Source organism: Pelophylax lessonae (assembly GCF_965119305.1).
Source record: "Pelophylax lessonae genome assembly, chromosome: 2".
Classification (NCBI taxonomy): Eukaryota; Metazoa; Chordata; class Amphibia; order Anura; family Ranidae; genus Pelophylax; species Pelophylax lessonae.
Window position 1 is genome coordinate 303,648,000 of NC_138769.1, and position 12,618 is coordinate 303,660,617.

Here is a 12,618-nt window from a genome sequence, read left to right on the forward strand (position 1 = left end):
GGGTAATCTTAGAAGAAAACCTGTTGGAGTCAAATCTTCAATCTCTCCCTATCTAGTGGCACCTTTCCCTCCCCTCTAAAACATGTGCAAATCACTCCCATACTTAAAAAGCCCTCACTGGACCCCACCAACCTGAACAACTAAAGACTAATCTCACTGCTCCCATTCACCTCTAAACTTCTAGAACGCCTAGTCTACAACCGTCTTAGCTCCTACCTCAGTGAAAATAACCCCTACAGTCTGGCTTTCACTCGCAGCACTCCACAGAAACTGCTTTACCCAAACTCCCTAACGATTTACTAACTGCTAAAACCAATGGCGACTACTCCACACTCCTATTACTTGACCTCTCAGCGGCCTTTGATACTGTTGACCACCCGCTCCTTCTCAATAAACTCTGTTCCCTTGGCCCCCAAGAATCTGCTCTATCCTGGTTCTCCTCCTACCTATCACAGCGCCGCTCCTGCAGTGTTACCTACAACTCTGTCTCCTCCTCTCCATTTCCCCTTTCTGTGGGGGTCCCCCAAGGCTCTGTTCTTGGACCCCTTCTCTTCTTCTCTATCTACACCTCCTCCCTTGGTCACTTGATAACCGCCCATGGCTTCCAATACATCTATAGGCCAATGACACCCAAATCTATCTGTCTACTCATTACCTCACTCCTTCAGTCTCCTCACGCATTCTTAACTTTTTAACTGACATATCACCATGGATGTCATACCACTTCCTTAAACTAAATCTCTCAAAATGAGCTGGTAACATTCCCAACCCAAGCACCCCCCCGACCCCCCACCCATGCCCCCCTCCATGACTTTTCCATCAAAATCATTAATACAATCATCAATCCCTTCTCTCATGCCAGGGTACTAGGTGTAATCCTTGACTCTGACCTGTCCTTTTAGCCCCAAAACCAAGCGTTTCAAAAGCATGTAGACTTCACCTTTGTAATATCTCTAAAATTCACCCCTTTTAACAAATAAAACCACCAAGCTACTCATTCACTCCCTTGTTATCTCTCACCTCGACTATTGCCACTCCCTTCTCATAGGCCTACCTCTCCATAGGCTATCCTCTCTTCAGTCTATTATGAATGCTGCTGCCAGCCTTATCCACCTTACCAAGCGCTCAGTGTCTGCTACTCCTTTCTACCAATCCCTTCACTGGCTCCTGATCGCCCAGCAAATTAAATTCAAAATATTAACCACGACATACAAAGCCATTCACAAATCTTCCCTGAGCTACATCACCAATCTTGTCTCCAAGTATCACCCAAATGGTCCTCTCTGCTCCTCTCAAGACCTTATACACTCAAGTTCCCTTGTCTACTCCTCCCATGCTCGTCTCCGGGATTTCTCCAGAGCCTCTCCCATCCTGTGGAATGCTCTACCTCAACCTGTCCGACTATCTCCTACTCTAGCTGCCTTCAGGCGATCCATTAAAAACTAATCTCTTCAGGGAAGCCAATCACTTCTCCAACTAATCTTTTACCTCTTTCATCAGCTCATTCCCCACAGTTACAACCATTTGTACCACCTGCTAAACCCTTTTAGATTGTAAGCTTTTCTGAGCAGGACCTTCTTAATCCTCTTGTATTTTATTGTATTTTAAATGTATTGTCTCCCATTCATATTGTAAAGTGCTGCGTAAACTGTTTGTGCTATATAAATCCTGTATAATAATAATAGTCTGCAAAAGACTTGAGACTAGGGCAATTGTTCACCTTCCAGCAGGACAACGACCCTAAACATACAGCCAGAGCTACAATAGAATGGTTTAGATCAAAGCGTACACAAGAGTTTGAATGGCCCAGTCAAAATTCAGACCTAAATCCAATTGAGAATCTGTGGCAAGACTTAAAAATTGCTGTTCACAGACACTCTCCATCCAATTTGACAGAGCTTGAGCTATTTTGCAAAGAAGAATGGGCAAAAATTTCACTCTGTAGATGTGCAAAGCTGGTAGAGACATACCCAAAAAGACTTGCAGATGTATCTGCAGCGAAAGGTAGTTCTACAAAGTTTAGACTCAGGGGGCTGAATACAAATACACGCCACACTTTTCATATATTTATTTGTAAAAATATTTGAAAACCATTTATCATTTTTCTTCCACTTCCCCAATTATGCGCCACTTTATGTTGATCTATCACATAAAATCCCAATAAAATAAATTTACGTTTTTGGCTGTACCGTGACAAAATGTGGAGGAGAAGGCACCTCCTGTGTGGATGCTTCCAACATGCAGGTAATGCTGGAATTTCCAAATAAAAAGCCCAGCATGCATTGCAAGCTGCCAAGAGTGAATTCTTTTTTTATTGTAAAATAAAAAATTTGATATAAGCATAAAATATCAATTAATATTCTAGTGAACTAATAAAAGACAATATGAATTACCAAAAACAATTTAATGTTTAAGTTTTTTGTTTAATGCCTTTATGTATTGGTTATGTCTGTATGTTTCTCTGAGGTCTTGCTTGATAAAACATTGTAAGTGCACACAAGTGTTCTTCCTTAATGACTTCTGATATCTTTACAATTTTAGACATATTTTATTTAATACTAATTACTTTTTGTTAAAACAAAAACAAACAGTTGAGCTGACCTGCAGAGCAAGGATGTAAATATTATGTCCAACATCCATGGGTGACACTTCAGAACTGTCCCCTTCTTCTTCCTGTAGATAAGCTTTCTTAATGACGTCCACCTGACAATCAAGCAAAACCAAAACAAATCTTATGAGTGATTATGGGGAAAGCTAACAATCTACAAAATAATTATGCTGTGTGCCAACATTACCAAAATGAGTAGCCATTACATAAAGCCATTTTGTCCCTACAACTAACTCACCAGCTCCTGGGGTCTTAGACTTATAAGTATTCTTTCTGCATTCTCGCTGTCATGGCGACTTTCCATAAGAGCTAATAGCAGCTTTGAGGCATTGTCCTGTAATAAGTCAAGATTAAGCAGGATTTACCAAATGTAAATGAGGAACACTGACAAAAGCTTCTTAGTCAACATATTCAACATATCTTTGAGTACTTGCAAAGGATGACCTGCATTTGAAAATATCATCTTTCTGTCTCCCAGTGTAATGACATTCATTGGTGTCATAATGACAAAAAATCTAAGTAACCGTTGTTACATTGAAAATGCAATTTTTTTGTCATTTTGTGCACAACAGCTCTATGCCATTATTACATTATAAAAGGATGTTCCTTTGGTCATTATAAGGGGATCTTGTTCTCCCTATTGGGTTTTTATTTATAGTATTATTATGGCTAATGCAAAATAAGTTGCTGGAACACACAAAATTCTCAGGTGGACAAGAACTGGAGTAGGGAATTATAACAGGTAGATTGCAGTTTGGATATCTAAGATTCAGAATACCAGGCTTCACTTATAACCAAATACCTTATGACCTTTTAGGTAAAGTGGGCAAAAGATGAATGTTTACATTAAATTGATCCACAATCCCCCCTCCATATCATTATGAATGCAGTTATAGGCATACATAAAACCTAGCTCAAATATTTTTTAAATAATTTTGGATAGTGTGGAAAAGATGTAGTCATTTTGTCAAGTTCGTAATTATGTCTGTAATCCCACTGGGGAGATCCTACTTCACATCTTGTCCCTGTAATGCTATACCTAAAATGGGTGAAAATGTCACCGAAACTTGAAGGTGTAGACAACAATCTTCACTTCGCTTAAAATGTGTTTTTGCTTTTTACGTGCGGGTCCCCGTTAAAGAGATTTCCCATCATTTCCCTTGCTAATAGGAAGGCAGAAAAATCTCTTCAAAAAGCACAGAGCTTTCAATTAAATCCATACAGACTTAAACTCTGTCATGTTCTATCCAAAACAACATGTTTTGACTAGAGTCGGGCTTTGTATTTTAATATGCACCTTTATACATTACCATATATTGTAAAATGCAAATTGATATTATCACAAGAATTTTTCATGCAGTCCTATTTATTTTAATGCAGTCCAATGTTCACAATTATTTAGTGTTACAAACGGAGAAAAAATCTTGGAATAGATTTTTATTTTTGTTGAACATAAAAGCAGTTAAACTGTATAGCTGACTACACAAAATACCATTCTTCTGCCCAGTGAGAGTTGCTGGTTACTGAGGCAGTATTCTCACTGGAAAGTGAAAAGGGGTTGGCAGGGCTTAAACAAAAAAGTCAGGCCTCAGTAACAAAGTGAAACCAAATCCGAGAGGGGCAGAGAAGAAGCTTTTCTATCTAAGATGAGTAATCGCAAATGTATGCAAATAAGTCTCTTGAAAAGAAGAAATGATTTCTAGGTAAATGCCATTTTTAAATTTAAATTTTACCCAGCGGGCTTTAAAGCATTACACAAACCTTTGCTGACTTAGATCACTTTTAAACCCCTTCATAGGTTATGCTCTATAGCACCACCAGACCACGCTCTTTTCTGCATATCCTACAAAACTGCGTATCCTAGGAAGCAGAGTGTGCACTACAGCAGTTCAGGCATGTGCTAGCAACCAGACCCTCCCACAGTTCATATATAGAAAAAATGAAAAAGGGAATCCTGCACAAAAAGTAATTTTATTCCAGGTATAAAATTACATATGTATTGCTGGTAACAGTTTCAGGCTATTATCTATAGCGCCCTTCTTAAAAACCAAATACATAAGAAGAAGGGCGCTATCGATAATAGCCCAAAACTGTTACCAGCAATACGTATGTAATTACGTAAATTTTATACCTGGAATAAAATTACTTTTTGTGCCGCAAACCCTTTTCCATTAAAAAAAAAATATATATATATATATATATATATATTCTGCTGTATGCCAGCTGTCCAGTCAGGACAGTCAGGAAACAACAGAAATATTTATTTTAGTTTCCCCAAGCCTAGGCAAACATAGTTGCAGGTGACCACCTGCTTGCCCCAGGACATAAAAAAGGGCTATTTACTCTAAAGTTCCCTAGTATAATGAATAACCCTTAGCTATTTTCTCCACCCTCTTTGTACAATATACAAAGAAAGTATACAAGTGAAGTTAAATATAGTTCAGTTTTTTTTCTCCTCTTTGACCTTATTTTCTTGTGAGCAAATATCCATAAAAATCAAATAAGATAGCATGGAATTTTGTCTGTAAACAAGAGACTACCACTCAAATTTTGCAAAAACAGGAGAAGACACATTTAGGATTATGCATGTTTTAAAATACAGAAAGTCAACTGCTAAAGGAAGCTCTACTGTCTCCAGTAATTTAAACTGTTCAGTTGATCTGCATACTGTACCTTGAGTTGTAAAACAAGGTCCATCCTATACCTACACAAAGGGCTGATGTCATTAAGTATTAGGGCTGTTATGATATCAATACCATTGGAGTCATGTGTCACTATGCAGGACTGTAAAACAAAAAAGTCAAGAAAGTATAAATAATGTGGTACATAAGTTATTAGGAACATGAAAAAGACAAATAATAGAGTGAGTATTGGGCTTGCCATACAGTAGCTGATCTTTACACTGAGAAAATTACAGACTTGCTAATAAACTTTGCACTCTCACAACTAGTCCAATATTTATGGACATACATGATGTGAAAAGATCTGTACTCTAGAAGAAATAAGAGTCCCAAAAAGGAGTTAAACTCACAACAGAGAACATTTGTGTGTTTAAGCTGGTGTTTTTCAATCGTTTTTTAGTCAAGGCACCCTTTAGAATTTTGCACCTGATGTAAAAAGGTTGCTCCATTCTAAAATGTAAAAAACTAAACTAATAGTTTTACATAATTCAGCAGCATTAGCAAAAAGGCAGGCTTGATCAAGTTGCCAATTTGTGTGCAATTTATAGACATTTTGATAAGTCACCTCTGAAGCACCCAAAATGCACCTTCCAGAATAAAGTGCTACATAATGCAAGGATAGTAAAAAGGCCCAGTTGGAGAATGGCTGCTTCAGTTAGTCTAAGCACAATTTTGTTTTGCTTGGTAATGGTTTCCCTTAAGTATGCTGGAAAGTCTGTCTGTTGAACCATTTTGTACTGGAGAATTTGTTTTAAATCAATTAAGTCTTCAAGCCTAAGTACAAGTCTAAGTAAAAACACAAAAATCAGCACAAGGGACATAGCTTACAGTCAATAGGATGTGTTCATAGTGCTGATACCTCTTCTGTTAGCTGAAATGATCATTTATCGATGCCCACCCCCACCCCTGAAATCTTTTGGTGCTGGGGAACTGTGGGTGCTGTCACAGGCTCTCATCAAGAATGCCTGACTATATCAGCCCTTTCCGCCCAACTCAACCATTTATAGAAGCCAATACTGCAGCTTCTATGAACAGAAAGCAATCTATGAACGGAGAGGGTGGACTTTTCAATCATTTGTCTGTCCTCCATTCATAGATTGTGTTTTATTCATAAAAGCTTTAGTACAGATTTTACGAATAGTGGAGCTGGGCAGAAAGGGCAGGCATTCTTGACAAGAGCCTATGACAGCACCCACAGTTCTATTAATCCACCGGAAAACTACAGTGGTGCGGGTGGCGGAATCAATGGATGAGAATTTCAGCTAACAGAGGAGGCATTAGCACATGTGAAACATACTACTGTTTGTACATTTTGTTCCATGCTGGTTTTTGTGTTTTTTAATTTGACTGTACTTAGGCTTAAATTTCTGCACTACCCAATTTTTTTTTCTTTTTTTTTTTGCCACAGTGTTAAAGGATACTTGCTGGACTTAGTTTTCTTATACATACTTATAATTTAATACCTGTGATTTTACTAGTGAAGACAGTTGGGTGGTACAGGAGGTAGAAATATAGCAACAAACCCCCTGAAGATACCACCATAACCACAATAAGACAAAAGAAGAACTGAGTTAAAAAAACAAGAAGAATAGGCTAATAATTCATTGCTCTCTTGAGCTACCATAGGAGTCATGTATGGCTTTGGTTCAAAGGCCAAGCATGATCATGGGTTACACAGCAGCAGTGCATATGTCTGTGTGTATCATCTGACTTTATTGAAATGTGTATGACAAGCCAGGTATGTAGCAGAACTCCTAATACATAATGCTGCTTGTGCTGGGTTGCCTACCGCCCATTACTTTGCAGACAGATATTTTTGACTGTCTGTGATGTCTGTATGCACTTCCCGTAAAAGGAAGCTTTCTTTGCTCCCATCTTCAGCAAACAGCTGTCAAGTGTAGTGCTTCCACGCCACCCCCAGCTAATCGCTGCCCTTTATAAATGTCCCAGGAGACTGGCATTAGAAGGTTGTTTCATGTAGCAAAGTGCCAGCCTGTTTACATTATTCTGAGACAGAAGCATAAATGAAGTATACTACAGCATATCATGTTAGCTGGTCTGCTCAGCTTTATATAAAAAGAAATTGTGAAATGTTAAGCATAACATCTATCATTATATAGTTATATTGTATACTATGACTATATGGTCACGGTATCATGTAATCTTTATTCTTGGTTAATCCTATCCATTTTCCTTGGCTTGGAGGATTCAGAAAGGTAGACTATCAAGTCTTACATCAGTCATTCTCACATATCACACTACATGGATCCAACATTTCTTCATTTTTAAACTGATTGGAAAGTCTCATATTTTTGTTTTTAAAAATAACAAACATGCTATACTTACCTCCTCTGTGCAGTGGTTTTGCACAGAGCAGCTCAGATCCTCCCCTTCTCAGGTCCCACTTTGCTGCTCCTGGCACCTCCCTCCTGTCGAGTGCCCCCACACCAAGCAGCTTGCTATTGGGGCACCCGGGCTAAGCTGCAGCTCCCTGTGTCCATTTAGACATGGAGCTGCCATTCGGCCCTGCTCCCTCTATCTCCTGATTGGCTAACTGACTTTGATTGACAGCAGCAGGAGCCAATGGCGCCGCTGCTATGTCTCAGCCAATCAAGAGGGAGAGTTCTGGAAAGGCCCAAGGACTGGTGGACATCGCTGGATAGAGATGGGGCTCAGGTAAGTATTAGGGGGTACTGGAGTGGCTGCTACATACAGAAGGCTTTTTATCTTAATGCATTCTATGAAAAAAAAAACCTTCTGCCTTTACAACTCCTTTAATAATACATAGCATAAAAGCAGGTTCTGACTAATAAACATATTAGGGTTTATTAGGTATGAACACTGTTCTTAAAAACATTTGTTACTCGTAGCAACCAAATTAAATCTATGATCTATTTTCAAATCTGGACTATAAAAATTACAGTTGTAAGCTAATTGATTTATATGAGATTAATTGTGATAAATGCACTGGTGGGAGGAAAATCAAGAGGAATTTACATCCAGGTACAGCTTTGGGGGTAAAATAACACTCCATGAGGGCTTGAAAATTATTGAAATTGTGTACTAGACTAAAAACTGCAATTGTTTTGGATGTAAAGTAATTTTAAGTTTTTCAATCTTATTTTATTTAGAAAGTATACAAAGGGAAAGTAAAGAGCAAGAACTCCCTTGACAACCATCTTACTTAATACAAATTATCTTGATAAAAAACATTTTATAGTCAGAGTACAGATACCTAACAGACACTTTAATTTCGAAGAATAATTAAACTTACAAAACCTTCAAAGGGGTTAATATATTACTCCAATTGAACCCACTATTGGTGTCAACATAGAAACATAGAATGTGTCGGCAGATAAGAACCATTTGGCCCATCTAGTCTGCCCAATATATCTGAATCCTATGAATAGTCCCTGGCCCTATCTTATATGAAGGATAGCCTTATGCCTATCCCATGCATGCTTAAACTCCTTCACTGTGTTTGCAGCTACCACTTCTGCAGGAAGGTTATTCCATGCATCCACTACTCTCTCAGTAAAGTAATACTTCCTCATATTACTTTTAAACCTTTGCCCCTCTAATTTAAAACTGTGTCCTCTTGTGGTAGTTTTTCTTCTTTTAAATATGCTCTCCTCCTTTACCGAGTTGATTCCCTTTATGTATTTAAAAGTTTCTATCATATCCCCTCTGTCTCTTCTTTCTTCCAAGCTATACATGTTAAGGTCCTTTAACCTTTCCTGGTAAGTTTTTTCCTGCAATCCATGTACTAGTTTAGTAGCTCTTCTCTGAACTCTCTCTAGAGTATCTATATCCTTCTGGAGATATGGCCTCCAGTACTGCGCACAATACTCCAAGTGAGGTCTCACCAGTGTTCTGTACAGCGGCATAAGCACTTCTCTCTTTCTACTGCTTATACCTCTCCCTATACATCCAAGCATTCTGCTGGCATTTCGTGCTGCTCTATTACATTGTCTTCCCACCTTTAAGTCTTCTGAAATAATTACTCCTAAATCCCTTTCCTCAGATACTGAGGTCAGGACTGTGTCAAATATTCTATATTCTGCCTTTGGGTTTTTACGCCCCAGGTGCATTATCTTGCACTTATCCACATTAAATTTCAGTTGCCAGAGTTCTGACCATTCTTCTAGTTTTCCTAAATCCTTTTCCATTTGGCGTTTCCCTCCAGGAACATCAACCCTGTTACATATCTTTGTGTCATCAGCAAAAAGACAAACCTTACAATTGAGGCCTTTTGCAATATCACTTATGATGATATTAAACAAAATTGGTCCCAGTACAGATCCCTGAGGTACCCCACTGGTAACATGACCTTGTTCTGAATGTTCTCCATTGACTACAACCCTCTGTTGTCTGTCACTCAGCCACTGCCTAATCCACTCAACAATATGGGAGTCCATGCTCAATGACTGCAGTTTATTGATAAGTCTTCTATGTGGGACAGTGTCAAAAGCCTTACTAAAATCTAGATATGCAATGTCTACTGCACCTCCACCGTCTATTATTTTAGTCACCCAGTCAAAAAAATCTATAAGATTTGTTTGACATGATCTCCCTGAAGTAAACCAATGTTGTTTTTCATCTTGCAATCCATGGGATTTAAGATGTTCCACAATCCTATCCTTTAATAGGGTTTCCATTAATTTGCCTACTATTGATGTCAGACTCACTGATCTATAGTTGCTCGATTCCTCCCTACTACCTTTCTTGTGAATGGGCACAACATTTGCCAATTTCCAATCTTCCGGGACGACTCCTGTTACTAATGATTGGTTAAATAGATCTGTTAATGGTTTTGCCAGCTCACCACTAAGCTCTTTTAATAATCTTGGGTGTATCTCATCAGGACCCTGTGACTTATTTGTCTTCACTTTAGACAGAAATCTTAGAACGTCTTCCTCTGTAAAGACACATGCATCAAATGATTCATTAGTCATCCTTTCAAGTGGAGGTCCTTCTCCTTCTTTTTCTTGTAAAAACTGAACAGAAGTATTCATTAAGGCAGTCGGCTAGCCCTTTATTCTCTTCTACATACCTTCCGTCCTTTGTTTTTAATTTAGTTATTCCTTGTTTTAATTTCCTTTTTTCATTTATATATCTGAAGAATGTCTTATCCCCCTTTTTCATAGACTGAGCTAGTTTTTCTTCTGCCTGCGCTTTAGAAGTTCTTATAACTTGCTTGGCCTCTTTCTGCCTAATCTTGTAGATTTCCTTATCTTCATTGCTCTGGGTTTTTTTTTATAATTACAAAATGCTAGCTTTTTATTTTTAATGATTTGGGCCACTTCTGCTGAGTACCACAGTGGTCTCTTCCTTTTTTTGCTTTTACTGACAAGTCTAATGCAATTTTCTGTTGCCTTCAATAATGCACCCTTTAAGTAGTCCTATTTCTCCTGGACTCCATGTAATCCGTTCCAGTCTGATAAGGACTCATTTATGACTAATTTCATTTTTGAAAAGTCTGTTTTTCTAAAATCTAAAACTTTTGTTTTTGTGTGGTGTGACTCTTTCACAGTTCTTATATTAAACCACACTGACTGGTGATCACTAGATCCCAAGGTTTCGCCTACAATGACATCATATACCGAATCCCCATTTGTGAATACCAAATCCAAAATGGCCTCCCTCCGGGTTGGCTCCTCGACCACTTGTTGCAGAGACAACCCCAGTAGGGAATTTAGAATATCTGTACTCCTGGTAGAACTTGCTATTTTGGTTTTCCAGTTTATATCTGGAAGATTGAAATCTCCCATAATGATAAGTTCTCCTTTCATTGTCATTTTAGCTATTTCTTCAACTAGTAGATCATCTAGTTCTTTAACTTGACCAGGTGGTCTATATATCACACCTACACGAGTTACTGCATGATTAGCAAACTGCAACGTAACCCAAACTGACTCTATGTTGGCCTCACCAACTTGTATTAGGTTAGATTTAATGCTATCTTTCACATACAGGGCCACTCCTCCTCCTTTCTTGCCTTCTCTGTCTCTTCTGTATAAAGAGTACCCTGGTATGGTTATGTCCCAGTCATTTCTTTCATTAAACCATGTCTCCGTAACAGCCACTAAATCTACATTCTCAGATGCCATTATTGACCCAAGTTCATTGATTTTTTTACCTAAACTGCGAAAATTTGTAGACAGGACTCTGAGCTTATAATTTCTTAACAATGCCGCTCTGTGATAAAGAGAAGAGTAAGGTGCTCCAGCACCCCCCTTTTCTTTCAGAAGGAACAGCATCTCATATTGTAGTTTAGGGCAACTTGAGTTCAATATGAACCGAGAGAACAATTAACGAAGTTTAATAAAGTATGCAGATGGAAAAGAAATGGGGATCGTCCGAAACCGGTATAAAAAGCGTGGAAGAACATCCATCTTTAAAACGTTTATCCTTCCAGACCAGGATATTCTTTTAATAGAATAGGACAACAAATCTATTTGAGTTTTACAGAGTAGAGGCTCAAAATTTACAGCAAAAAGCTCAGATGCCTTAGAGGGGAGAGTAATCCCTAAATAACGAACCGAAGTAGAATTTGTCTTGAATGGAAAAGAAGACAAAAGCTGCTGTAGGGTACTTATAGATAAAGACACATTTAAAAGACATGTTTAAAATTTCAGATTTGGTAAAATTAACTTTAAAGTTACTCATTCTCCCAAACTCCTCAAACTCTTGTATAATTGCAGATAGTGAGCTATGGGGGCGAGTAACAAACAGTAATAGGTCATCTGCATAAAGAGAAAATTTAGAATAAATAGGACCAGTTGTCACCCTGTATATAGAGGGGTTGTTCTGTAGAGCTACAGCTAAATGCTTGATTGTAAAATACATACAGAAGAGGAGAGAGGGGGCACCCCTGTCGTGTCCCGTTACGAATCCTAAATGAAGGAGATAGCGAACCTTTAATTTGAATTCTCGCATAGGGAGAGGAATACAGAGACATAATCCGGGATAAGATATATGGTCCCAACCCAATCTGTTGCAAAGTCAACCGGAGAAATTGCCAATCTACTCGGTCAAATGCCTTTTCAGCATCCACCGTGAGAAGGCACATCGGAATATTGTGGGAACGTGCATAATCCATCAGAAGAAGAGTCTTCAAAGTATCATCTCTTACCTTCCGACCCCCAACAAAGCCTACCTGATCCAGATGGATCAACCGGGCCATAACATGCTTCAGCCTATTTGCTAATACTCTGGCATAGATTTTGAGATCAACCCCAATCAAAGATATGGGGCGATAATTTGCACAGAAGAATGGGTCTTTATCGGGTTTCGGGATAAGAGATATACAAGCCTTCAATGTCTGAG

At 38.5% G+C, this 12,618-nt stretch overlaps 1 protein-coding gene across 1 annotated transcript in view; it reads right to left on the reverse strand.

The window, feature by feature from the left end:
• The window catches only part of ITPR3 (inositol 1,4,5-trisphosphate receptor type 3), a 544,698-nt gene that overhangs the window by 156,076 nt on the left and 376,004 nt on the right, over positions 1-12,618 (reverse strand). Inside the window, exons 43-45 of the mRNA XM_082246986.1 lie at positions 5,282-5,392; positions 2,847-2,942; positions 2,602-2,703 (exon numbers count right to left, since the gene is read on the reverse strand). Coding sequence (XP_082103112.1) covers positions 2,602-2,703; positions 2,847-2,942; positions 5,282-5,392 — 309 coding nt within the window. The remainder of the gene's footprint in view (positions 1-2,601; positions 2,704-2,846; positions 2,943-5,281; positions 5,393-12,618) is intronic.